Source organism: Aotus nancymaae, unplaced genomic scaffold (genome assembly GCF_030222135.1).
Source record: "Aotus nancymaae isolate 86718 unplaced genomic scaffold, 86718_ANA_hifiasm-v0.15.2.pri h1tg000041l, whole genome shotgun sequence".
Classification (NCBI taxonomy): domain Eukaryota; kingdom Metazoa; phylum Chordata; class Mammalia; order Primates; family Aotidae; genus Aotus; species Aotus nancymaae.
In genome coordinates this window covers 2314965-2341606 of record NW_026988455.1, presented here as the reverse complement: position 1 = coordinate 2341606, position 26642 = coordinate 2314965, and the positions used below count along the sequence as shown (strand labels likewise).

Here is a 26642-nt window from a genome sequence, read left to right as displayed (position 1 = left end):
TTTTTAAGAAACAGTATTTATATACTAAACAACCAAACTTTAAAAAATTATCCTTTCACAAAAGTATTTGCCACAGGGTTCCTTAATATTTATGCTCTCCTATTTTTCTTCAAATATGGTTAGATAAAAATGTCTATATACTAGAAAATTTTAGTATATACATTCAGTCACATAGCTGTAGGTAGTCCTTAAATTTAGAAGTAGTATGATTAAATCTTAAATTGGATTTTCTTAAGGTGAAATATGGTTTGTTAATTTACAGTATAAGAAGTGTTCATAATTAATTGCTTTCATGTATTCTGAGAGCAATATAAATCCTAAAATGAGCAAGTAACAGTGATAAGAGGTATACGTGTTGCTGTCTAGTAGGCAGAGCAATAAAATGTAAGTCATGAAAAGTAGAGAACACCTGAACACATTTTAGTGAAACACTTTTTTTGAGGAAAATGATTTCTCTTGTGAAGAAATGCATGTATATAAGTGAATAATGTGGTAGTTGGTTGTTTTCAGACCTTAACTATTATTAAAACTTTAAGTTTTATCTGTTGAAGATTGTTCATGACCTATTAATTTAAAATTTATATTCTGTCAGCAAATATTAATAATCTATTTAAATAGAGGTAATTAAAATTCAGATGCTTTTTTTTTTTTTGAGACAAGTCTTGCTCTGTCACCCAGGCTGGAGTGCAGTGGCTTGATCTTGGCTCACTGCTGCCTTTGCCTCCCAGGTTCAAGTGATTCTCCTGCCTCACCCTCCCGAGTAGCTGGGATTACAGACACCCGCCATCATGCCTGTCTAATTTTTGTATTTTTGTAGATACGGGTTTCACCATGTTGGCCAGGCTAGTCTTCTCCTGACCTCAGATGATCCGCCCTCCTCAGCTTCCCAAAATGCTGGGATTACAGGCATGAGCCACTGTGCCTAGCCTTAGATGCAATTTTTATTTATAGCCAGTATTAGAGAATTACTAGGAAATTTCATTTTTATACTTAGTGGGAGAAAGGCATCTACAGCTTGTCTTTAAGCATGGACTATGTATAACATACAGTGTGCTTGCTTTTGAATTTTTTTGTTGTTAAATGGCCATAATTGATTGTTTTTGGTTAATTGTTAATGGATAAACCAGATGTATCTGTTCTTAAGCAGTTGCCCTTGATGGTGGTTTTGCCTTCCTGGTTCTTAACCTCTTGGTTTTACTGGAGAGTATGGATCATAAAGAGACCTATAGTACCTATAGTTCTTGTTGTATCATTATATCATCCCCTTACTGGCAACATTTTCCGTTAGACTGAGGTTTACGTTCCCATAAATACATTTACTTTCATATTGTAATTTCTTGGCTTACCTGGAGAAAGCCAAATTGTTCTAGGACTTCAGAGGAGACACACAGGTCTCTGGAAGGATGCAGGGGCTAATAAATAAAAGCTTTTGTTTAATAGAAGTCTGGTATTAGAACAGAGTATTCTTCAGATTCTGAAGGAGGAACCTGTAGTAGGAGTATAGTAGCTAAGTATCAAAAGAAACATTCTGGAAGAACTCAGCTTGAAATAGTAAAAGAAGTGAGTTTAAATTAGAAAGCAAAATTCTTGCCCATGTTCAGGAAAAAAAAAATAAGCTTGCAGTTAGTTTGGCTTGGCTCATGTGACTCTCTAGGCAAGGAAAACCAGGAAAATGATTTGCCTGCTGAACTGACAATGTTGGGTTTGATATCTATTTATTATTATTTTTTTTTCCAGGAACGTCAGCAAAGGGGATTTTTAAAAATTATTATTATTTTTGATATCTATTTTATAGTCTGATAATTTGCTAAAATATAGGGTTTTGTATCCTTATAAGTATCACCATATGTAGGAGATTAGGACTAAAGGAGACTTGTTCAGATGATTAAATTTGAGAAACTGTACTTCCTTTACTAGAGGTTTTAAAAGCAAAACTTGTTTTTTTCTTCCCAGGTGTTCTCTGTTCGGGAATCTGGTGCATACTTGCTCAGAAATTTAACATCTTCAATTTTAATTTCCCTACCTTGCCTTTCTTTTTTCTTTTATTTGTTGTTATCCTTTTGCCTTCTGTGATTAGCTGAGGGATGTGGGCAGTGGGAACAACCTTAGAAGCCTTAATTCAGGCCTCATTTCTGTGGGACCCTGAGCATATTGTCCAGGTGTATGCAGAAGAAGGTGAGCAGAGACTTACACTAAGATTCTGCTAACATTACTTACTAAATTGTTGTTTTGGATTTTAGATCAATACAACTGCTGATGAGAAGGACCCTACAAATCCTTTCCGTTTCCCAAATATTGGTGTGGAGAAGTTTCTGGAATTGAATTCTGAGCAGAATCATGATGACTACTGTTTGGCCTATGTCTTCACAGACCGAGATTTTGATGATGGTGTACTTGGTCTGGCTTGGGTTGGAGCACCTTCAGGTAGTTTATCATATTAAATATGCCTTAACTTACTACTTGAAACAAAGAGGAGTTTTCAGGGAATATTGAATTTTCAGAGTATAGGAGAAAGTGAAGCCTGTACAATATCTTAATTTACACTACTTGAGTTAGGCAAGATTCATAAGCATAAAGTAAAAGGCACAAGAGATGAAGGAGGTTTTTATTTTGAAATGTGTAAAGGGAAATATACTGACATTTGATCCATTTGAATAGACCAAATGAAATAAATAATTTTATGGCAAAAAGTGGTAATTCTGAAACCCAAAGGGAAATTTAATTTTTCATAAAAGTTAATAAATGTTACTTATTTATTAACTTTTTTTTTTTTCCAAAATAGGATACTTAGAATCCAAAGGGGAAAACTGTGTCTTGCCCTCTCTTCTATAGTGAGATAAAGAACAGAGAAATCCTCAAGAGCAGCAGGTAGAAAGAAAAGAAAGCCTGCCTTTATTATTTAATTTCTAGCCTTTATTTTAATAAAAGAGAAGCACTGCCTGAAAGAGGTGTAGTCAGGAAGCCCCTGGTACCCACAGTTCCACTGACATCATCACCTGGGTTCATACTCTGCCAAGTCTCTGCCTTAGCCATCTGAAAGCTATTGTCACTGATAACGTTGCGATGGGACCGTCCCCTTCCTATTACAGTGGGGGTGGGGTGGCGTGGAGGATCTGTGATTTACTGTGTAAGTTTGGTTGCCTAGTTTAGAAATCCAAATTTATTAATTGGAAGATGAGTGGAAAGGACCCCAGGCTCTTTGAATATAAATTGTGCCAAGTAGAGTTTAATTAGTAGTATATTGTCTTCTGAACTATATACAACAAGTTCTCCTTCTGATACTTCATTTCTATCTTTTTTAAAAAAAGAAACTTCTGCTTTAATCCAGAGTAAGAGAAGCTTTTGTATTCCCATTCTTATTAGTTTAATCTTTGATTTGTTTTATATATTTTAATATCTTAGTACGATATTTTCCTTTATATTTTTCTTTTTTAAAAGTCATTATTTAAGTCATTATTTTTTATAATTTCCATAGCTTCTTTTGTTTTTCTTCTGTGTTTTAAAGTGTACTCAATTTCATGATGTCAGTGAAGTACAACTTTATGTCATGGACTGCATATTATAGTGCAGTATTTTTTGATATTTGTCTTTTATGATAGTCTTTGCTTTCTTTGTTACTTGGATTGGTCAGCAGATTGTACAGCTCAGTCTTTCCTATGATATTTCATGTTTGAAACTTTCATACTCCGAAATCTTTTTGCTTCTTCAATGGTTGGATGATTTTATCACAAAGTTTATGATTTATTCTCCCTATTCATTACTAAGTACTATTAAAAACTCAGTGTCTCATTTGATTTTTATTTATATATTATCCAACAATACAGTAGTTCTGAAGTCTAAAATAAATAAGTGGTTCTCAAAGGATGGTCCATGGACTAGTACCATCAGCATCACCTCAGAACTTCTTAGAAATGTAAGTTGATAGGCCCTACCCAGGTCTCTTGAATCAGAACTCTAGGTGTGGGGCCCAACAGTCTTCCACATTAATATTTTTGTCTCTAAAGCTTGTTCACAAAATGCCTCCTGGGTAATGGAGTGTATGGTCTTAAACTTAAAAACTTCCTGCCATTTTGCATTTTCAGTTTCACACTATTGTACTTAAGGATGTAATGGTTCTGTAGAAATTTGATAAAATTCTTCCTAAATCTTCAGATATTGTCATGTCTTTAGATTCAGGTACTCAATTTTTTTACAAATAGGCTTTAATATTTAAAACGGTTTTAGATTTACAAAATATTGAACAGATTAGGTATTCTCCAATCTCCATCCTCCCTCCCCTGATAATTATGAGGAGTACTGGTCAGGTATGTTTTAAAATGCTCCACTATTTAGAATCTGTCTGATGTTTTCCTCATGATTAACATATAGTTATGGGTTTTTGGGGACACTTAGTGTTTATGTCTCATTGTTTGTGATATTTGAATCACCATTTGTGATGCTGTTCATTTTCCTGAGGTGGGCAGAGTTCTAAATTGAAAATGGTGGGACATATTACTTGTATTTTCATTATTAGGTTCTTCGTAAAGGTGAAACAAGATTCTTCCTGTGTACTTCATGAGCAAAACTACAGTATTTGGCAACCAAAATAGCAAAATAAGACTACTATTGTCAATGTTCGATCCCCATTTTTTTTCTCCCTCTACTCCGTTTTTTTTTTTCTTTTATATGATTATATCTCTTCTTTATTTCAGACATTAGATGTTCTCTTCCATTACTCTATGTTAAACCCCCAACTTCAGCTCTTGGAAGCCATCTTCTAAGAGCTAGTGGGGAAGGGCTAAGCAGGGACAGAAGAATAGAGGCCAGAGTGAGAAAGAAAAGGGATCTTTGTTCCTTTGGCCCAGTTTTTTAGTGTAGGTTACCTCCCTTGAAATAAAACTGCCACTTTCTTCTTCACTTGTCTTTGCCCTTACTACTAGCTGAACTGAGTTTCAAAAAGACAACGAATGTTATATATTTAGTCTTGATTATTTCAGTACTCTTATGAGGTGTGGGTATCATTGTCTCCCTTCTACAGATGAGGAAACTTGTGTTCAGAAACTTTGTTAACAACCTAATATCACACAGCTAGAGGTGGAAAAGGATCTAGAATCTGGACCTTTTGAGTCCAGATTCAGTTCATTTGGTAATTATATTACTAGGTATTTTATATATATATATGTGTGTGTGTGTGTGTGTGTGTGTAAATAATATATATACACACACACACACACACACACAGAGTAACATCCTAGCCTTTTCTCAGATATTTCAAATAAGAAACTGAAATGTCTTCTGCTTCTTAGTAGAGGTTATATAGTGGTGGAATTTGTTTTCTTTCTTGAGAGAGAAGAGTTATAAAATCATACTAAGCTGTAATATTTTGATATAATTTTGACTAATTGTCATGGCATAATAGGAAGAGCAGTGGATTGAGAGCTGGGAGAAAGCGTTCTTGTCTGTTCTCTGTAAATTCAGGAAAATCATTTTGCTTCTGGTTGTTTATTTTTCATTGTAGTTCTGTCTTTGCTCTTCCTTTCAGACTTCCTGTTTCTACCTATAGATCTTATCAGTTAACTGAATGAAGATAGTCTCAGCTCAGCCTGGTCATTGAATAAGGCTGGCTTTCGAATTCATCTCTATAGTTAGTCCTGAAACCTTCAGTACTCCTCTATTTGTGAAGAACATTTTTTGAGACATTTCATTTATTAGAAATAGTCTCTTTTGTTTTTTTTAGATTAGATGTTTTAGTTTGATATTACATATTAAAATTTGAGAGCATACAGAGCTTAACACAGGGTTCTCAGGATGACCCACAGCTCATTGAGTTCTTAACTCATAGTTTAAAAGTATAATATGAAATGCTGGGAGAATTACATCATTAGAATATTGCAATAGGACACTTGCTATAGGCGTTTTGTGCTTGTTTGGACCCCTTGAATGTTTAACGTCTTTGACCCCTACCCATTACATGTGAGTAGTGCCCTCCAGACTTGAAAGCCAAATGCCTACCCTCTCACATTTCCTTGCAACACTTCTGGGAGTAGTACTGTGGTCTGGTCCAGAATTATTGCTCATATTAATATTGTATGTTCAGCATGTTACTATTGATTTTTGGCCTCCTCACATCAAAACTGTATTTATGGAATCTGTTAAGATGTTATATTACTCTTATGTTTTTTTCTAAGACTTTTTTGGCGTAGGGGTGGGGTAGGGTGGGGTGGGTCTGTTTTGAAGTTTAGGACAGCTGCTCTGTGACTTTAGCTCTCAAACTATCCCATAGATAGAAAGTTGCCGTGGTGCTTGTTGGCTCATTCATCAGTAATTGCTTTTGACCTGAATTTAAAACAAATCACTCTTCTCATTGTTATTCACAACTTAAATTTGTCAATGATGAATATCTGTGTAATAAAATCTTAAATTCAAAATATATAGTAGTTGAGTTTGAGTTAATGGTTTAGGTGTGGGTATATACGATATCTGAGTTTTCTGGCATATCAAAACTAGTTGCAGTATTTAAAAATTAAACTATAACTTAGAATTACAAGTATTTCTTCCTGTATAATCATGTTTCTCCAATATATACTATTAGTCTGTAATAAATATTAAACCTTTTTTTTTTTTGAGACAGTCTCCATCTGTTGCCCAGGCTGGAGTGCAGTGGCATAATCTTCACTCACTGCAACCTCTGCCTCCCAGGTTCAAGTGATTCCCCTGCTTCAGCCTCCTGAGTAGCTGGGATTACAGGCATGCACCACCTCACCTGGCTAATTTTTGTATTTTTAATAGAGACAGGGTTTCAACATGTTGGGCATGCTGGTTTCCAACTCCTGATCTCAGGTGATCCACTTGCCTTGGCCTCCCAATGTGTTGGGATAACAGGTGTGAGACACTGGCCGGCTATACTTCCATATAAGCAATCATCATAAAGCCCAAAAGCAGTTGTTTAATAAGTTAAGCAAGATATAAATTACAAAGATTATATTTCGGAAGAGTATATTCAAATTTATGTATACTCTTCTCTTAAATTAGCCAGACCCTAAAAGTACAGAAAAATTTATATTATCAGAGATTTAAAAATATGCCTATTTACTTTTTTTTTTTTTTAACTGATAATGATTTGAAGTGTGGAGTCTTCTATGCTTAATTCAAGTTTGACAGTACTGCATTGGACCAATTTGCACATGACAAATCTTCACTAAGACAGGGTATTAATTTACTATTTGTTTAAAACTATGCTGTGTGTACAATAATTATTATATGTAAAATACTTATTTGTATCTTTTCTGGTTTCTAGCAATAATGATGTGATCTTCAGGACTCAGCTCCAAAAGTAGAACTAGCTTAAGAAAATAGATTAAATATTCACAGATCATTTGATATTTTCTCTCTATTCAGTTGTCAATGTAGAAAAGGTAGTTAATTTTGAATATCATAAAGGTTCTCAACCCCTTAATGAGTTAAATTTGCATGTGGCTCAGTCTTTTAGTTTACTTTTCTTTGAAGCACATTATTCATTTCAGCTTTCTGAATTATGTAGTAACAGTAATTCAAATCTGTGTTTTGTTGCCATGCATTTTCTTGTATTTAATGGGAGCAAGGCAACAGTCATAGTATCATGCTATTCTTCCAGATCTGTTTTGAATTGCTTTTTATTTTATGCTTTATTAGGGATTCTGAATATTAGGCTTATTTTTGAAGCGGGGAGAGTGGGAAGGGGAGGAGAAGCAATATTAGACCTTTTTTTAATGGTTTAGTAACTTTGTTGTAACTTATGTATAGAAAGCTAATTTGAGCAGTTACCATAATACCCTTATCCATTTGATTGTATTTCTTTTAAAAACCAAATAGGGAAAACTTTTAAGTATGAATATAAACTAAATAACTTCTCACTGAAAATCTTATAATAAAGTTAATTAAAAGAAAGCATGATCTTATCAGTGTAGTGTCTATAATATAAAGGCATGAATTGACCAGGCGGTTTCTGATTTTCCTGTTGTTCTTTTTCTGATTTCTTATAATTGATTTTAGCTGTGAAAGCACTGTCATTTTGCTATTAAATTCTAAAGTTCCTATTCATGAACAGATGAAATAAAAAATGATAAAAATATTTAATATAAGTAGAAATATGGTTTTTCTTTTAAAATTTGATAGTGTCCTAAAGACACATTGGAGTAATCATAATTCAGTTTTTAAATTTATTTTGAAATTTTCAAGCCTGTGGAAAGGTTGCAAGAATAGTACAGTGAATTCTTTTTTTTTGTTTGTTTGTTTCAGACACAGTCTCACTGTGTCGCCCAGGCTGGAGTGCAGTGGTGCAATCTCAGCTCACCGTAGCTTCCGCCTCCCGGGTTCAGGCATTCTCCTGCCTGAGTAGCTGGGATTACAGGCATACACCACCAGGCCCGGCTAATTTTTGTATTTTTAGTAGAGATGGAGTTTCAGTATGTTGGCTGGGCTGGTTTTAAACTCCTGACCTCAAGTGATCCGCTTGTTTCAGCCTCCCAAAGTGCTGGGATTACAGGTGTGAGCTACTGCGCTCAGCAGTGGTGAATTCTTGATAGATTAATTATTAACCTTTTGCCACATATGCTTTCTATCTCTTCCTTCCTCTGCACCCACCTTCTCTCCTTCCTTCTTTCCTCCACCCCCTCTTTTTTTTTTTAAAGCCTTCTTGACATAATTATTTTCTTCTTTTCAAATACATTATATGTTACATCTCAGGACAGGGAATCATGTACTCCTGTGCATCACTGCTTTTTACAGAAGTGACTTTCTCAGAATCTTCTTGAGGATATTTTGTGCAACTTCCATTTAACTTAAGTCGTAAGATTTCTTTTTAAAAGATGAAAGTGTACACTTTGACTTAGTATAAATATTGATATATTCAAATTGAAAGGAAATGTAAATACTTGTTTTCTTAAATTAATGGGAACAAAGATTTGGGGACATTTTGATTATGAAGAACATTTTGTAAAGGCTGTGTACTCAGTCCTGGGAGTTTCTTTATGAGGGTCATTAAAACTTTTATTTGAAGTGACTTCTTAGTTTTGGACCAAAGAAACTTTTGAGTATTTCATATGTTTGAGTAACAGTTTTATTTTAGATTGAAAATATAAACTGTTTTCATTTAATACAGCATATATTACCTTTTTAGGGGGTAAGGGAAAATAGATACTAATTTAGCCATTTTTTTTCTTCTGAATTAGGAAGCTCTGGAGGAATATGTGAAAAAAGTAAACTCTATTCAGATGGTAAGAAGAAGTCCTTAAACACTGGAATTATTACTGTTCAGAACTATGGGTCTCATGTACCTCCCAAAGTCTCTCACATTACTTTTGCTCATGAAGTTGGACATAACTTTGGATCCCCAGTAAGTATTGTCTAATTATTAGCTTAAAATATATTTATTAATCTAATTTTTATGTTGATTGATTAATTTTAAATTTACAGTGAAAACAAATGTACTTATGAGTGTTTAGTTTTTATGTCAGAACACAGTAATGTTTTTGACCATAATGGGGGAGGAAGATAGAACATTTGTGATTAAAATAAGAAAAGTAAGCATAACAATGCCAAAATTCTGTGAAGGCAAGGAATTTCATCTGGCTTATTCAGACAAAATAATATCTATATCTCCTGGCCCTAGAACAATGCCCAGTACATAATGTACTCAATATCTTTTGAATGAGAATCATTATTCATTGTTTAAAAGTGTATTTTGAATGTTCAGCAGATTGTGAGAAATTCTTTGTTTTGTTTCTGTTAAAGCATTTTTGGGGAATGAGATTAATATTTTAAAATCTTTACTGTGGAATGAGATATTTTAAAATCTTTCATTATGAAAAAATTCTAACATACACAAAAGTAGAACAGATAGTGCAACAAAGCCTTATATGCCCATGATTCAGAACGGGGATTAGCAAAATATTTTGGGCTTCAGGGCAGTATTTGGTTTTGTTGTATAGTCTTTGTTGTTTTTACAATTTGTTAGGAAAAGCCATTCTTAGTTAAGCCATATAATAACAGGCTGCTGGCTACTTTGTCAACCCCTAATTGAGAGCCAATAATTGTGAAGATTTCGCCATATCATCTATCTCTATTTCTTTCTTTTTCTTTGCTAAGGTATTTAAAGCAAATTTATCTATTCTTACATATTTTAGTACACATTCCTGAAAAACATAGACGTTTTCTTATATAATAACCACAATGTGGTTATTACACCTAACAAAATTAACAGCAATCTTTGGTATTATCTAATACGCAATCCATTATATTGATCTTTTAAGTGACCTTAAATATAAGTGCAACATAGAATATGAAATACTGAATGATAATCTGTCTTTGTGATTTTGGTAGAGCTTATTAAAGATAACATTTTGGAAATTTGCACTTGAAAACTATATGTAAATTCACTTTACTTTCACCTTGTTACTTGCAAAAATGTAAATTTTTATGGTTTTAAAAATAAGTTGTGTACTTGTAGCTTAAAATCCCCAAATGTACTTCTCTCCTTTTCCCATGTTTGTAAAACATGTGCCATCTCACTAAGTTGCCAGTCTTTCTTCTTCTAAGTCCCAATCAGAAATTGATAGATTATTATTAATGTTCCTGGATAAGGTATTTAAAATGTGCCTAATCTCTGAATCCCTTGATTGCTTTTGTGATGTGTTCTTAAAAGAGTACTTGGAATTTTAGAGATGAGCAGAGAATTATTGTTCAAAGTTGATTTGCATTTTCAAGAGCAGATAAGTATCCTCTCTTTCCAGTTCCCCTGGTTCCAGACCTTACCAGGGGAATTTCAGTACCCTTCCAGCTACTTGTCTGGCTTATAGTCTCAGGTCTCTCATTTTAATGTGCTTATATATCACCTGAGGTTCTTAAAACACAGATTCTTTTCTAGTAGGTCTTTGACGGGGCCTGAGCTTCTGTATTTCTGACATATTCCCAGATAATGCTACTGCTGCTGGTGGTGCTCATCTGTGAACCACACTTGAAGTAGGGAGTCTAGATCATTCTCTTTTCACTTCTTGTCTAACATGTTTCCTACCTAGCTGCCAGTGAGATGTTTTTATTACATTAATGTTATATTACTGCTTATTATTTAATGGAGAAATTGGTTTCCCATTCTTTGCCTACCATGCTCAATTATACCCCATTCTTTTGTACATGTTGTTAATTGTGCCATCTGTACTCATAGTAAATGTTCATCTTCATCTGTTTTGTCTTGTTATAAGGGAATATCTGAGGGTAATTTATAAAGAAAAGAGATTTATTTGACTCATGATTCAGTAGGCTGTACAAAAAGTGTGATGCTGGCATCTGCTCAGCTTCTGGTAAGGGCCTCAGGCTGCTTCCACTCATAATAGAGGGCAGTGGGAGCTGGTGTGTGCAGAGATCACGTGAGAGAGTGGGGGTGGTGGGAGTGTGGGATCGGGGAGAGAGGAGGTACTAGGCTCTTAACAGCCAGCTCTTTCAGGAACTAAGAGAGTTAGAATGCACTCACCCACCCACTTCCAACCCTCCAGGGAGAGCATTAATCTATTCATGAGGGATCTGCTCTCATGACCCAGACCTCTCTTGTTAGGCCCCACCAATAACATTGGGATCAAATTTTGCAGGAGCAAACATCCCAATTATAGCAATGCTTAATAAATATTTGTTGAATAATTTAATAGTAAGAACAGCCAGAATCATAAACACCTGAACCGGTCTCCCTTGACATCTTTATCTGAAATCTGTTTCTCTCTTACATTTATACTATGTCAGTGTTACTTTTTCTGAGTGGTTCACATTATTTCTTATATTTATTTATCCTATCTGAAATATTTATTGTTTACCAATTATAAACTACTTTATAAACTTTGTTGTGGGAAGTTGTAATCATAAATAATACAAGGTTCCTCTCTCTCAATGTGTAAATTCTAATATGTACCTGCTTTTACCAGATTTCGTCTTTGTGTAAATATATTTCTAATAATGCCACTTCTGCTTACAAACGTACTTCTACTACCTGCTAATATTGCTGATACAATTTCCTTATCTTAGCATTTAGGGTGTTTGATAAATTGGTGTTTAAGTATATTTCTAGTGTTATCTCCCCTCATTTGTCAAATTAAGTAATTCACAGACCTTTAAAACTTTCTTCTGCTAGGAAGTCAGTTCCTTCCCATGTCTGCCTGTTGAAAGCTCGATTCATGTTGTTATATGATGTAAATGTATATGGCCATTAATAAAAATTAAGAAAATATAACCATTGTAGTTTTATTCATGATACCAAAAAGTTTTAGCAGCCTAAATGGCCCTGCAATGTGAAAATACCATGGAATGCTCTGCAGTCATTTAAATATGAAGTTTTGCAGTGCTCATTTTATACTGTTAAGCTGAAAGAAAGGTGTATATAAGTGTACACATGGAGACTGGCTGCGGTGACTCACACCTGTAATCCCAGCACTTTGGGAGGCCAAGGAGGGCAGATTGCTTGGGCCCAGGGGTTTGAGACCAGCCTGAGTAATGTGGTGAAACCCCATGTTTACCAAAAATACACACAGATTAGCTGGGTGTGGTGGCCTGCACCTGTAGTTGAGTTGGGAGAGGATGACTTAAGCCTGGAAGGCCGAGATTACAGCGAACCAGGATTGCAGCACTGCACTCCAGCCTGGGTGACAGAGCAAGACTCCGTCTCAAAAAAAAAAAAATTATAAGTGTACACATGGTATAGTTTAGATTTTATATTAAAATATGATATAGCTAGATATGTCAGATAGGAAATATATCAAAAATGTAAAGTTATGCATGGTAGATTATGATTGAATTTTCCTTTATGCATTTTTTATTTTCTTAATTTTCTTTCTTATGGTTAGAAAAATTTTTCTGTTTTCTTGTCAAACAGATTATGGTTTCTTTGTGAAACCCTTCTCCTGATTTGAACTCTCTATACTTGTGGGCGTCTGGTCAAGATGGCCTTTATGTTCTCTTTTATGTTTTGCTTATTCGTGTGCTTGTTTTATTCCTTATCTGAGGATGGCAAATAGCTGTCATGTTTGCTTACAACCTGTTCCCACTTCCATTCCTGTTAATGATGATCTATTATAATATCCCCTGGCCTAGTAAAATAATATTTGATTAGCAATGTCTGTAATGGATTTATGCAGCAGCAAGTCAGATTAGGTAGATAACGTCAAAATTTGCTATCATTTAAAAATAGAATGTAAGTGCCTTGAAGGCTAGGGATAATACTTTTCTCATCTTTATATGTTTATATTTTAGTGCCTCCTTGTATAACACTGGATACTCATTAATGTTTATTGAATTGAAAAGTCACAAGATATTCTGTGGTGACATCAAAAGTTACACAGAACTGGGATTTTTTTTTTTGTTTCCTTTCTCAAGTTCTAATACTGAGAATAATTCTAGTGCTATAACTTTTCCAGAAACTGAATTGAATTTTGTAGGATGAAAACATAAAGCAAGATAATATTGGAGAATAGTACAGAGTTGTTAAATGCTGAATCTAGATTCAAGAGAAAGGCAAGAGGTATCAGGAAGAATAAAGGTGATAATAGAGAACATATTTTTTAATTTAACAGTTGCCTCAGAATAGGGAGTGGAAAGTGAAAGTAACTTGGGCTCTAGGAAAAAACAGAACTCCTTTGGGCAGTCTTTTTCTTTGTTGAGAGTGGGGTTGTTGGGTATTTAAAGCAAGATTTTAATTAAATAGCATTATTACTCTAGTGCCCAGTGTTTTTTGCCCCTTCTGATATGCTGTGAATTGTTTGAAGAGGATTGTGAGGGTTGTTTGTTTTAGTGCATTTCCCCGAGGATGGCAGGGGCTGCTGGGATCTGGTAGTGTTCTCTTGCTTGATTTCGTAAGCATTACTTTGAGAAAATTCAGAGAGCTATGCTTTGGTATTTTTCTGTATGTATCTGACCCTTCAATAAACTTTATCAAAACCAACCACCACTTTTGTGCATTTATATGTTACATGTACACAGAACTCTGTTTCCTGTTTATTCAGCAAAGCAATATTTTGGTTTTCTCTTGGCTTTTACTGTTTTTCATTTAAAAATACATCCTTGTGTTTCTGTTCCTAGTCAGCATTTTTACTTATCTTTCTTAAATACTGGCTGTTAAGTTAGCTGTCTTAGATTCCTTTTTTGTGTGTACTTAGCCCCATACCAGTCTATTTTGATTCTTTTGTCTTTCCCCACCTCTGTCTTCTCTGAACTAGTCATAACATGTAATTTATGTTAGAGACTATTTAGTCATTTTAAAGTAGTTTATTTTACTGTTAGTAGTTTTAAAAGTAGGTGAGCTTATTTTTAATAGACTTTTATGACAGTCTGTCCTCAATTCTAGTCCTTACTTACAAAGCTATAAATTGTGGCTAGACTTCCACTGATTTTCCATCCTTTCTACGACAGTGACCCCTGAAAGAGCAAATTCTTTTCCTACTAAAGTGTAAAACAATGATAAGATCTTTTTTAAAGGAGAGTCCACAAGCTTCCATTGTTTTCCTGATGAGAACATTACATTTAATCAGTTGACCGGAAAACCTTATTTTACTTCCTGTTTATGTAACTATATATTCTTTTTGACAGCATGATTCTGGAACAGAGTGCACACCAGGAGAATCTAAGAATTTAGGACAAAAAGAAAATGGGAATTACATCATGTATGCAAGAGCAACATCTGGGGACAAACTTAACAACAATAAATTCTCACTCTGTAGTATTAGAAATATAAGCCAAGTTCTTGAGAAGAAGAGAAACAACTGTTTTGTTGGTATGTATATTTTCCCAACATTTTGTTATGAACATTTTCAAATATTCAGACAACTTGAAAGAATTCTATAGTGACTACTAATGTAACTACCACCTGCATTTTGCTATTGTTAATACTTTGCTGTATTTCCTTTATCTCTTATTTCTTAGTCTTGCCATCTCTCAATTCATGTTTTATTGCAGTTTAAATAACTTGCAGCCATGAGTATATGTCACACCTAAACATTTTAGTCTACAAATAGTTAACTAGAGTTCAAAATTGTTTATAGTTCTTTTTCTGTTTTCTACATAAGTAAAATGCACAAATTTTAAGTGCATCATTTGATGAGTTTTGACAGATGCATTTACCTGTGTAAACTAAGTACCCATCAAGATACAGGACATTTCTGTCACCCCAGACCTGTCTTTTATTCTCCTTCCCAATCAAGCTCTGTCCCAACACATCCTCAGAGGCAACCACTATCTGATTTATTTCACTATACTTTGGCTCTGTCTTCATATAAGTGAAATTATGTAGACATGGGCTTTGTCTTCATATAAGTGGAATTATTTAGTTTTGTGCATAATTTGTGCATAAAATTTTGTGCATAAAAGTTTCCGTTTTGTGGAAGGCTGTTTAACTCAGCATACCGCTTTGAGATTCATGATTAGTATTTTACTCCATTTTATTGCTGAGTAGCATTACATTGTATGACTATATCTCAGTTTGTGCATTTTTCCTGTGATGAATACCTTGGATTTGGGCTAATGTGAATAAAGTTACTATGAAATTATTTCTTATTTTAGTAAAATATATATAACATAAAATTTGCCATTTAAAACTGATTTTAAATGTACAGTTCTGTGACATTAATTATATATACAATGTTGAGTGTGAATGTAGTCAATTACATTCACTATTCATTTCCAAACTGTTTTTCATCATCCCAAACAGAAATTCTGTAACCATTAAGCAGTAATGCTCCGTCTTCCCCTCAGCCCCTGGTAACCTCTAATCCACTTTCTGTCTTTATGAATTAGCCTGTTTTGGGTATCATGTAAGTTGGGACATATGATATTTGTTCTTTTGTTCCTGGTGTATTTCACTTAGCATAATATTTTCAAGGTTTATCTGTGTTGTAGCATGTATCAGAGTTTCATTCCTTTTTATAGCTGAATAATATTCCATTGTATGTATAGACCAGATTTTGTTTTTCCATTCATCTCTTATGTCTTCCTTGTGGCATTGAACATACTCTAAATATTTACTTTGTATTAGGATTTTTGTGGTGTGTGTCCTTGTCCTATTTCACAAGGCTATAGGTTTCTTAAGGGTGAACACTGAGACCTCTTCATCTTTGTACATTAAGAGCACTCAAAGAGGAGTTAAACGTGACAGCAGTGAAGAAAGAATTGAGGAAGTTTTCCAGATAAGCATGGCATTTTGTTTTTATTTGAAATTTTGTTGAGATAATTATAGATTTGCATACAGTTTATAAGAAGTAATAGGTTCTCTATACTCTTCACTCATTTCCCTCCAGTGGTAATGTCTTACAAGACTGTAGTACAGTATCACGACCAGGATATTGATATTGAGAAAATCCACAGATCTTATTCCAATTTCCCTAGTTTTTCTTGTTCTCACTTCTCTTTTTGTGTATTTAGTTCTATATAATTTTATTAACTTGTAGTTTATGTATCCACCATCACAGTCAAGAGTCAGAACAGTTCTGTCATTACAAGGATCCCTCATTGTTGAGCTTTTATAACAAGACTTACCTCCCTTCTGTTGTGCCTTCCTCCACCCTAATAACCTGTTCTCCATATGGAAAGTTTTGTCACTTCAGAGAAAGTTATATAAATAAAATCATACAGTATACAACCTTTTGGAATTGCCTTTTTTCACTCAGCATAATTCCCTGGAGCTTCATCTAAATTGTTGCCTTTATCAATAGTTGGTTCTTTTTTATTTCTGAGTAGTATTTCATGGTATGTATGTAATGCAGTTTGTTTAACCATCCATTTGAAAGACAGCTGGGCTGTTTCCATTGTTTGGCTATTATGAATAAAACAGCTATAAGCATTTATGTGCAGGTTTTTTGTATAAACATAAGTTTTTACTTTGAGATAAATGCCCCCAAATCCAATTGATGGACCGTATAGCAATTGCTTGTTTTGCTTTGTACAAAACTGTCAAACTGTTTTCCAAGGTGGCTGTACTATTTTATGTTCTCACCCGCACTGCACAAATGATCCAGTTTCTCTGCGTCTTCACTAGCATTTAGTGTTTTCATGATTTTTTATTTTACTGTTCTGATGGGCGTGTTGTGATATCTCATGGTTTTAATTTGCATTTCTCTGGTGGCTAATGATGCTGAACATCTTTTTATGTGTTTATTGGGCATTTAGAAATTACCTTTGGTGAAATGTCTATTCATACTTTTTGGTCATTGCTAATGGGATTTTTTTCCTTTTGAGTATTGAGAGTTCCTTATATCATCTAGATAGTAGTCTTTTGTCAGATACTGGTTTGCAAATATTTCCTCCGTGTCTGTAGCTTGTCTTTTCATCCTTGTCACAGTTCTTTCTTGGAGCAAAAGTTTAAAATTTTGATGAGGTCCAGTCAATCAGTTTTTCATTACATTCATTGGCCTTATCTTTTTTTTTTTTTTTTTTTAAGATGGAGTCTTGTTCTGTTGCACAGGCTGGAGTGCAGTGGTGCAATCTGAGCTCACTGCAACCTCTGCCTCCCACGTTCAGGTTCAAGTGATTCTCCTGCCTCAGCCTCCCAAGTAGCTGGGACTACAGGCGCCTGCCCAGCTTATTTTTTTTGTATTTTTAGTAGAGATAGGGTTTTACTGTGTTAACCAGGATGGTCTTGATTTCTTGACCTCGTGATCCGCCCACCTTGGCCTTTTAAAGTGTTGGGATTACAGGCGTGAGCCACTGCGCTGGCCAGCCTTATCTTTTAAAGCCTTCTCTTTCTTTTAAAAGGGCAGATTGAAATTACATTGATGTTGTTATTTTTGTTATTGTTACTATCAATGGTTGTTTTTCCAGTGCTTCTTAATGTACAGGTACATTAAGATTCTTCATTTGTAAACTGAGTTTTCACAGTAAACCTGATATAATTTGATTTTTTTAAATGTACATATTGCTTTATAGGTATTACAGGAAAGAAGATTTTTTTCTTAAATTATAACAAAATGTGTACCTATTACAATTTTTGCATTTAAACAGTATTTTTAGGCTGGGTGCAGTGGCTCACGCCTGTAGTCCCAACACTTTGGGAGGCTGAGGCAGGCAGATTGCTTGAGGCCAGGAGTTTGAAACCAGCCTGGCCAACATAGTGAAACCCTGTCTCTAGAAAAAATACAAAAACCAGCCACATGTGGTAGTGTGCACCTGTAGTCTCAGCTGAGTCATGAGAATCGCTTGAACCCTGGAGGTGGAGGCTGCAGGCACGAGAATCACTTCAACCCCAGAGGTGGCTGCAGTGAGCCTAGATTGTGCCACTGCACTTTAGCCTGGGTGATAGAGTGAGACTCTATCTCAAATACACAAACAAACAAAAATACAGTACTTTTACTGTTGTTTAAGCTGTTAGCAAGTATCTAACTTGAAGTACTAATTTTATATGAAATAAAAATTAATATGTAGTAAATAATGTATCTAACATTTTTCTGACTTCATTTTTTGTTTTCTTCTATATTATGTCATGTGAATTATACACTTATTACTAGACTTATAAAAATCATTATTATTTACCTAGTATTATATGTGCAAATGCAGACTTCTAGTTTTTTTTTTTTTTTATTTCACTTTAAGTTCCAGGATACAAGTGCAGAACATGTAGGTTTGTTACATGGTGGTTTGCTGTACCCATCAACCCGTCATCTAGGTTTTAAGCCCCACATGCATTAGCTATTTGTCCTAATGTGCTCCCTCCCCTCGCCCCCACTTCCGGACTGGCCCTGTGTATGTTGTTCCCCTCCCTGTGTCCATGTGTTCTCATTGTTCAACTCCCACTTATGAGTGAGAATGTGTGGTGTTCTCATTGTTCTCATTGTTCAACTCCTGCTTTTGAGTGAGAACATGTGGTGTTTGGTTTTCTGTTCCTGTGTTAGTTTTCTGAGGATGATGGCTTCCAGCTTCATCCATGTCCTTGCAAAGGACATGATCTCATTTTTTATGGCTGCATAGTATTCCATGGTGTATATGTACCACATTTTCTTTATTTAGTCTATCATTGATGGGCATTTGGGTTGGTTCCATGTGTTTGCTATTGTAAATAGTGCATGCTTCTAGTTTTTGAGAACAAAAAAGATGGTTTAAAGTGAAACAGGGATGAAGCTTCAGTAACCTCGAAGATTTTTAAAAATAGTCGATGTGGTTAAGAATGAACTTTCTGCTTTCACCCAGGCCAGTTCGGTTCTGGAGAGCAGGGGCCTCCATGGCAACATCCCTGGGGGCCCTGAAATCGGGGTTCAGCTAGGCACCTGTGTGCTCTGAGGGTCTGGGGTCCCAGTCCTGTTGCCAAGTGGCTTTGTCCCGGCTCCTTCCTTCTGGGCTGGTGTGAGTGTGTGTGTGTTCATACCAAGCTTCTATTTTATATTGCAGATATAAATAAAGGAAGATGATTTACCATAAAGAAATAATTGTCTGAATATAAAGCCAGTGTTTCTAGAACATTTTTGATTTAGATGGGCCTCATGTTGGGTTCCTGTGTTGAGATGTATGTGTTCCCTAGTACTTACTCAATTCTTAATTTAAAGCCTATATGATGACTGTTTTCCACATTGATTTGGTGTAGTGGAAAGAAAAGAGCACCAGATTGTAGACCTAGAAAAGCCTAGGTTTAGTCTGTATTTTGCCCATACTGGAATATATGGTCTCTATCAAGTTACAAACTCCCTGGAAGTTAGTTTTCTTTCCTAGAACATTTAAGGCATTTTATTTTTTATCATTCTCTGCAATTGCTGAAGCTCTTTGATTTTATGATCTTACAAACAGGAGCATTTTTATTCAAATTTTAAATTCCATTGACAAAAATCAAAGAAGAAATTTTCTAAAATTATTCACTGTGCTTAGATGAGACTGTCTAATCTTAATCAATCTAGATCTGACTCAATACCGTTAGGGTGTGTGAGAATACAGAAGATATAAATGATACATGTTTGTTCCCTTAAGGAGCTTGGTTTAGCTCAGCAGCAAAACTAATGTACATTAAAAAAAATTACTTGGTGACTCACGCCTGTAATCCCAGCACTTTGGGAGACCGAGGTGGGCGGATCACGAGGTCAAGAGATCGAGACCATCCTCTCCATGATGAAACCCCGTCTCTACTAAAAATACAAAAATTAGCCGGATGTGGTGGCATGCGCCTGTAGTCCCAGCTACTCGGGAGGCTGAGGCAGAAGAATCGCTTGAACCCAGGAGGCGGAGGTTGCAGTGAGCTGAGATTGCGCCACTGCACTCCAGCCTGACGACAGAACAAGACTCCATCTCAAAAAAAAAAAAATTACTTATTGTATTACAGTCAGCTAAGTAGAATATGGGACATTTCAAAGACAAATCACCCAACTTCTTTAACAGGTCAATGGTGTAAAAATAAATAAAAATAGGGAAATCTATTATACATTGAAAGACCGTAAGAGAACTGTCAGAAAGCAACCATGAGGGGAGGAGTTGGGGTTAAGAAAACCTTGTTTGAAACTTGATTCACAGCAATAAATTGTAAAGAGACAGTTGAGGAAAGTTGAACATGACTTGGCCGTTAGATGTTATTAAGCATGTTATTAATTTTGTTAGACGTGATCATGGTTATTATAGTTAGGTTTAAATAAGAAAAAATCTTCATGTCTTAGCAGTACATCCTGAATTATTTACAGGGACAATAATATGTTAGGTGGGGTTGTTTTAAAATACTCCAGAAAAAGATTGTGAGAGTAAATGAAACAAGAACAGCATATTGTTGATAGTTGCTAAAGATGAGTGTTTGCTACATGGGAGTTCATTGTATGTATTCTTTTACTACTTTTATGTATGTTCAAAATTATCTGTTGCAAAAAAGCTTATTTTTTTTTTCTGGTTAATGAAGCACTAACTTGATTTATATTTGTTTGATATAAATAGTACAGTCAATAAAGCTCAATGTAGCATGGCTTAAATAGCAAGTTACCACTTCTGGAAGGGACCCTCTGTCAAATCCTCTCACTATACAGATTAAGAAACTGAAGGTCCCAAAAGGGAAATCACTTGCCTAAGATCTCATTGCTAGTGAGTTGCAGAACCCCTGTTAGAATTAAGTCTCCTGATTGCCAGATTCCTGGTTTGCTCTACTTATTCATCAAAGTTTTCCTTTATCCCTTTGTTATGATGCTCTAAAGAATTTGTGAATTTTAAATAAAATTAATGTGTGCATACAATGTTTACCTTGTCTTGTTTATTTTCCCCAGAATCTGGCCAACCTATTTGTGGAAATGGAATGGTAGAACAAGGTGAAGAATGTGATTGTGGTTATAGTGACCAGTGTAAAGATGAATGCTGCTTTGATGCAAATCAAGAGGGGAAAAAATGCAAACTGAAACCTGGGAAACAGTGCAGGTACTTTGCTAATTTCAGTGATATTAATATTCTTGTAAAGTCACCTGACTGCAGTTAGGACAAATTTAAAACTGAGATTAAGAGATGCGTATGGTTCTGAAACTTTGCTTTTATTTGTTGTTTGTTTCCTTTTTCTGAAATAGTATTGGTTAGTGCTTTGTTACTGGCAGATTGAACTGCCTTTTTTTTTTTTTTTTTTTTTTTAAGATAGGGTCTCACTCTCTTGCCCAGGCTAGAGTGCAGTGGTGTGATCTTGGCTCACTCCAACCTCCACCTCCTGGGCTCAATTGATCCTTCTGCCTCAGCTCCCCGAGTAGCTGGGACTACTGGCATCTGCTACCACATCAAGCTAATTTTTGTATTTTTTTGTAGAGACAGGGTTACACCATTTGTCTAGGCTTGTTTGGACTACTTTTAATAGTAATTTGTATGGTGAGTGTAAAAACAGGACATACTAAAAAGAATCCTAAAAAATATGTATTCTTTAGTTTCTAATTGTGAAAATGTAACTATCTTCCATATTTTAAAAATCTTAACTTTAAATATTTATTTAATGTGGAATCCATATACTTTTGCAACTTGGTGAAATACAGTAATTTCACTTGTCAGATTTACTTTGGTAGCAATGTAAGCAATTGTTTGTACAATCCTTTTTTTTTTTTTTGAGATGGAGTCTCACAGTCGCCCAGGCTGGAGTGCAGTGGCATGATCTCAGTTCACTGCAACCTCTGTCTCCTGGGTTCCAGCAATTCTCCTGCCTCAGCCTCCTGAGTAACTGGGACTATAGGCGTGTGCTACCATGCCTGGCTAATTTTTTTTATTTTTAGTAAAGATGGGGTTTCACTATGTTGGCCAGGTTGGTCTTGGATTCCTTACCTCAAGCGATCTGCCCACCTTGGCCTCCCAAATTGCTAGGATTACAGGTGTGAGCCACTGCACTCTGCCAAAACAACATTTTTTAAATGGCTGGTGTGCGTATCCTAGTTTGATTTTAGTATGAAAATGTGAAAGAAAATCACAAATCAACTAATGTGTGATGTAACTGAAAAAATACTGATAAATTGCCTAATATTAAATCTATTTTCTGTTATAGCCTTTTACTAAAGGCAAATAGGGCAAGAATGTCGAATGTAGTACACTTGACTATAAAAAAAAAAGACACTTAAACACTTTATTCTTGAATGTTTGGTTTAGTAGCTTCTGATTCCATTTTTTTTTTTTTTTTTTTGAGACGGAGTTTTGCTCTTGTTGCCCAGGCTGGAGTGCAATGGCGCAATCTCGCCTCACCGCAACCTCTGCCTCCTGGGTTCAGGCAATTCTCCTGCCTCAGCCTCCTGAGTAGCTGGGATTACAGGCACACGCCACCATGCCCAGCTAATTTTTTTTGTATTTTTAGTAGAGACAGGGTTTCACCATGTTGACCAGGCTGGTCTCGATCTCTTGACCTCGTGATCCACCCGCCTCGGCCTCCCAAAGTGCTGGGATTACAGGCGTGAGCCACCGCGCCCGGCCTTCTGATTCCATTTTTAATTGATACATAATGATTGTACATATTTAGAGGTACATGTGATATTTTGGTACATGCATACACTGTGTAATGATCAAATCAAGGCAATTAGGATATTTATCTCCTTAGACATTTATCATTTCTTTGTCTCGGGAACATTTCAAATCTTCTGTTTTGACATTTACAATTAATTTTTGTTAATTGTAGTCACTTTACTGTGTTATGAAACACTGGAGCCTCATTCCTTTTAACTGTATGTTTGTATCCATTAACCAGTCTCTCTTTATCCACCTCTCCACTACCCTTCTCATCCTCTTGTAACCACCATTCTACTCTCTACCTCTGTGAGATCAACTTACTTGGCTCTCACATATGAGTAACAACATATGCTATTTGTCTTTCTGTGTCTGGCTTATTTTACTTAACATGGTGACTTATATTTCCATTCATGTTACTGCACATGACAGTATTTTGCTCTTTTTTGTGACCAAATATATACCACCTTTTCTTTATCCATTTGTCTGTTGGTGGACACTTAAACTGATTCTGTATCTTGGCTATTGAGCATAGTGATAGAGTAAACATGGGACTATAGGAATCCCTTTTATATACTGACATCCTTTTCTTTGACTGTATAGCTGGCTGGATCATATATATAGTAGATCTCTTTTTAATTTTTATAGGAACCTCTCTCCAGTTTACACAGTGGCTATACTAATTTATATTCCTACCAGCAATAAACTAAAGCTTCCTGATCTCCACATCCTTGCCAACGTCTTTTTTTTTTTTTTGGTCATTTTAATAATGGTCATTTTAACTGGATATATCTCTCATTTTGGCTTTGATTTGTGTTTCCCTGATGATTAGTGATACTGAGAATTTTTTCATATGCTTGTTAGCAACTTATATGTCTTCTTTTGAGAAATGTTTATTTAGAGCATTTGTCTATTTTTTAATGAGATTATTTAGTTTTTTGTTGTTGAGTTATTTGGGTTTCTTGTACATTCTGTGTATCAGTCCTTAGTCAGGTGAATAATTTGAAAGTTTTTTCTCCCATTCAACAGATTTTCTCCTCACTCTGTTAATTGTTTCCTTTTCTGTGCAGAAGCTTTTTAGTGTATGTAATCCTCTTTGCCTATTTTTGCTTTTGTTGTCTGTGCTTTTGAGGCCTTACTCAAAAATCTTTGCTCAGACCAATGTCCTGATGTGTTTCTCCTGTGTTTTCTTCTAGTAGTTTCATAGCTTCAGGTCTTACATTTATATCACATTTAAAAAAAATTTTTGTATGTCATGAGACATAGGAGTCCAATTTCATTTTTCTAGAAATAGATTTCCAGTTTTCTTATCACCATTTATTGAAGAGTATCCTTTCCCCATTGAATGTTCAGAAATCACCTAAATGAAAAATCAATTGGCTGTAAATATATAGATTTATTTCTGAATTCTCTGTTCTGTTTCATTGGTTTAGGTGCCTGTTTTTATGTCTGTATCATGCTGTTTTAGTTTATAGCTTTGCAGTATATTTTGAAATTAGGTAGATGGATGCCTCCAGCTTTGTTCTTTTGGCTATTGGAGTCTTCTGTGGTTTCATATGACTTTCAGGATTGTTTTCTCTCTATCTGTGACAAATGTATTGGTATTTGGATAGGGATTACATTAAATCTGTAGATCACTTTTGGGAGTATGGCCATTTTCACAGTATTTATTCTTCCAGTCCATGAACATGAAATGTCTTTTTTTTTGACTTGTTCGATTTCTTTCACTAGTGTTTCAGTTTTCCTTGTAGCAATTTAATAAACTCACCTCCTAGAGTTTATTAAGCTTACTCTTTTTTGTAGCTATTATAAATGAGATTGATTTCTTTTTCTGCTGTTTTCTTGTATATAGCAATACAACTGATTTTTTAATGTTAATTTTGTATACTACAACTATTCTGAATTCATTTATGAATTCTAAGAGTTTTTGATGGCACTTTAAGGGTTGCCTATATGTTTAAGATTATGCTGTCTACAAACAGGGACAGTTTGACTTCCTCCTTTCCAATTTGGATGCCCTTTATTTTTTTCTCTTGCCTAATTGCTCTGGCTCAGACTTCCATTACTGTTTGAATAAGAGTGGTGAGAGTGGACATTCTTTTCTTGTTCTAGTCTTTTTTTTCTTATTTATTTTTCCTGGTGATCAGGAAGTATTGTTCTAGTTCTTACAGGGAAAACTTTTAGCTTTTCCCATTAAGTATAATATTAGCTGTGGGTTTGTCATATATGACTTGATTGTGTTGATGTGTGCTCCTTCTGTACCTTAATTTCTGAGGGTTTTTTTTTTTTTAAATCTTGAGGTTATGTTGAATTTTAATCAAATGGCTCAAATGACTTATCTGTGTCTATCGAGATGATTACCTGGCTTTTGTCCTTCATTCTGTTGATGTGATGTATCATGTATTTTAGTTTGCAGATGTCGAACTTGCATCTCTAGGATAAATCTCATCCAACCCTGGGAATGATCTTTCTAAGGTGCTGCTGGATTTTATCTGTTAGTATTTTTGGAGGATTTTTGTATCTATGTTCTTCAGGAATATTGGCCTTTAGTTTTCTTTTGTTTTGGAGACAGTCTTGTTCTGTTGCCCAGGCTGGAGTGCAGTGGCATGATCTTGGCTCACTGCAACATCCTCCTCCTGGGTTCAAGCAATTCTCATGTCCCAGCCTCCTGAGTAGCTGGAATTACAGGTGCGCACCACCATGCTCTGCTAATTTTTGTACTTTTAGTAGAGATGGGGTTTCACTGTGTTAGCAAAGCTGCTCTCGAACTCCAGACTTCAAGCCATCTGCCTGCCTCAGTCCCTCTAAGTGCTGGATTACAGGTATGAGCCACCACACCCAGCCTTAGTTTTTTTATTGTTGTGCCTATGATTGGTTTTGGTAGCAAAGTAACACTACTCTTGTACAACTTGTTTGGAAGAATTTCCTCCTTTTCAGTTTTCTGAAAGAGTTTGAAAATAATTAGTATTCTTTTTTAAGAGTTTGTTAAATTTCAGCAGCGAAGCCATCAGCTCCTTGGCTTTTCTTTGTTGGGAGACTTTTTTTTTTTTTACTTACTGATTCAATCTCGTTACTTATGATTGGTCTGTCCAGGTTTTCTGTTCTTATTTCAGTCTTGGTAGGTTGTATCTGTCCAGGAATTTATTAGTTTTTATTAGGTTTTTCCATTTATTGGCATATGTGGTTTCTTGTAGTGATTTCTAATGATTCGTTGTATTTTTGTGGTATTAGTTATAATGTCTCCTTTTTTGTATATGATTTTATTTGGGTGTTTTTTTCTTCTTGTCTAATTAGTTAATGGTTTGTTGATTTTACAAAAAACCAACTGTTCATTTGGTTGATTCTTTGTATTTTAGTCTCAATTTTGTCTATTTCTGCTCTGCTCTTTATTATTTCTTTTCTTCTAATTTGGTTCTTGCTTTACTGGTTTCTTGAGGTGCATTGTTATGTTGTTTATCTTTCTACTTTTTCTATGTAGATAATTGTTGCTATAAACTTCCCTCTTAATACGGCTTAGCTGTATCCCATAGTGTTTGGTATGTTGTGTTTTTCTATTTTCAGTTGTTTCAGAGAGCTTTTAAACTTCATTTTTAATTTCTTCATTGACTCATTGGTTTTTAAGAAGCAAGTTGTTTAATTTTTATATATTTGTACACTTTCTAAAGTTTTCCTTGTTACTGATTTCTAGTTTTATTCCTTTATGGTCAGGAAAGATGCTTGATATGATTTCTGTTTTTAAACATTTGTTAATA

General features: G+C 35.0%; 1 protein-coding gene across 2 annotated transcripts in view; it reads left to right on the top strand.

Moving 5' to 3' along the window:
* The window catches only part of ADAM10 (ADAM metallopeptidase domain 10), a 153433-nt gene that overhangs the window by 111066 nt on the left and 15725 nt on the right, over positions 1-26642 (top strand). For both annotated transcript variants that reach the window (XM_012443127.3, XM_012443128.3), the window contains exons 8-11: positions 2241-2424; positions 9189-9352; positions 14581-14764; positions 21201-21348. In XM_012443127.3, coding sequence (XP_012298550.1) covers positions 2241-2424; positions 9189-9352; positions 14581-14764; positions 21201-21348 — 680 coding nt within the window. The remainder of the gene's footprint in view (positions 1-2240; positions 2425-9188; positions 9353-14580; positions 14765-21200; positions 21349-26642) is intronic.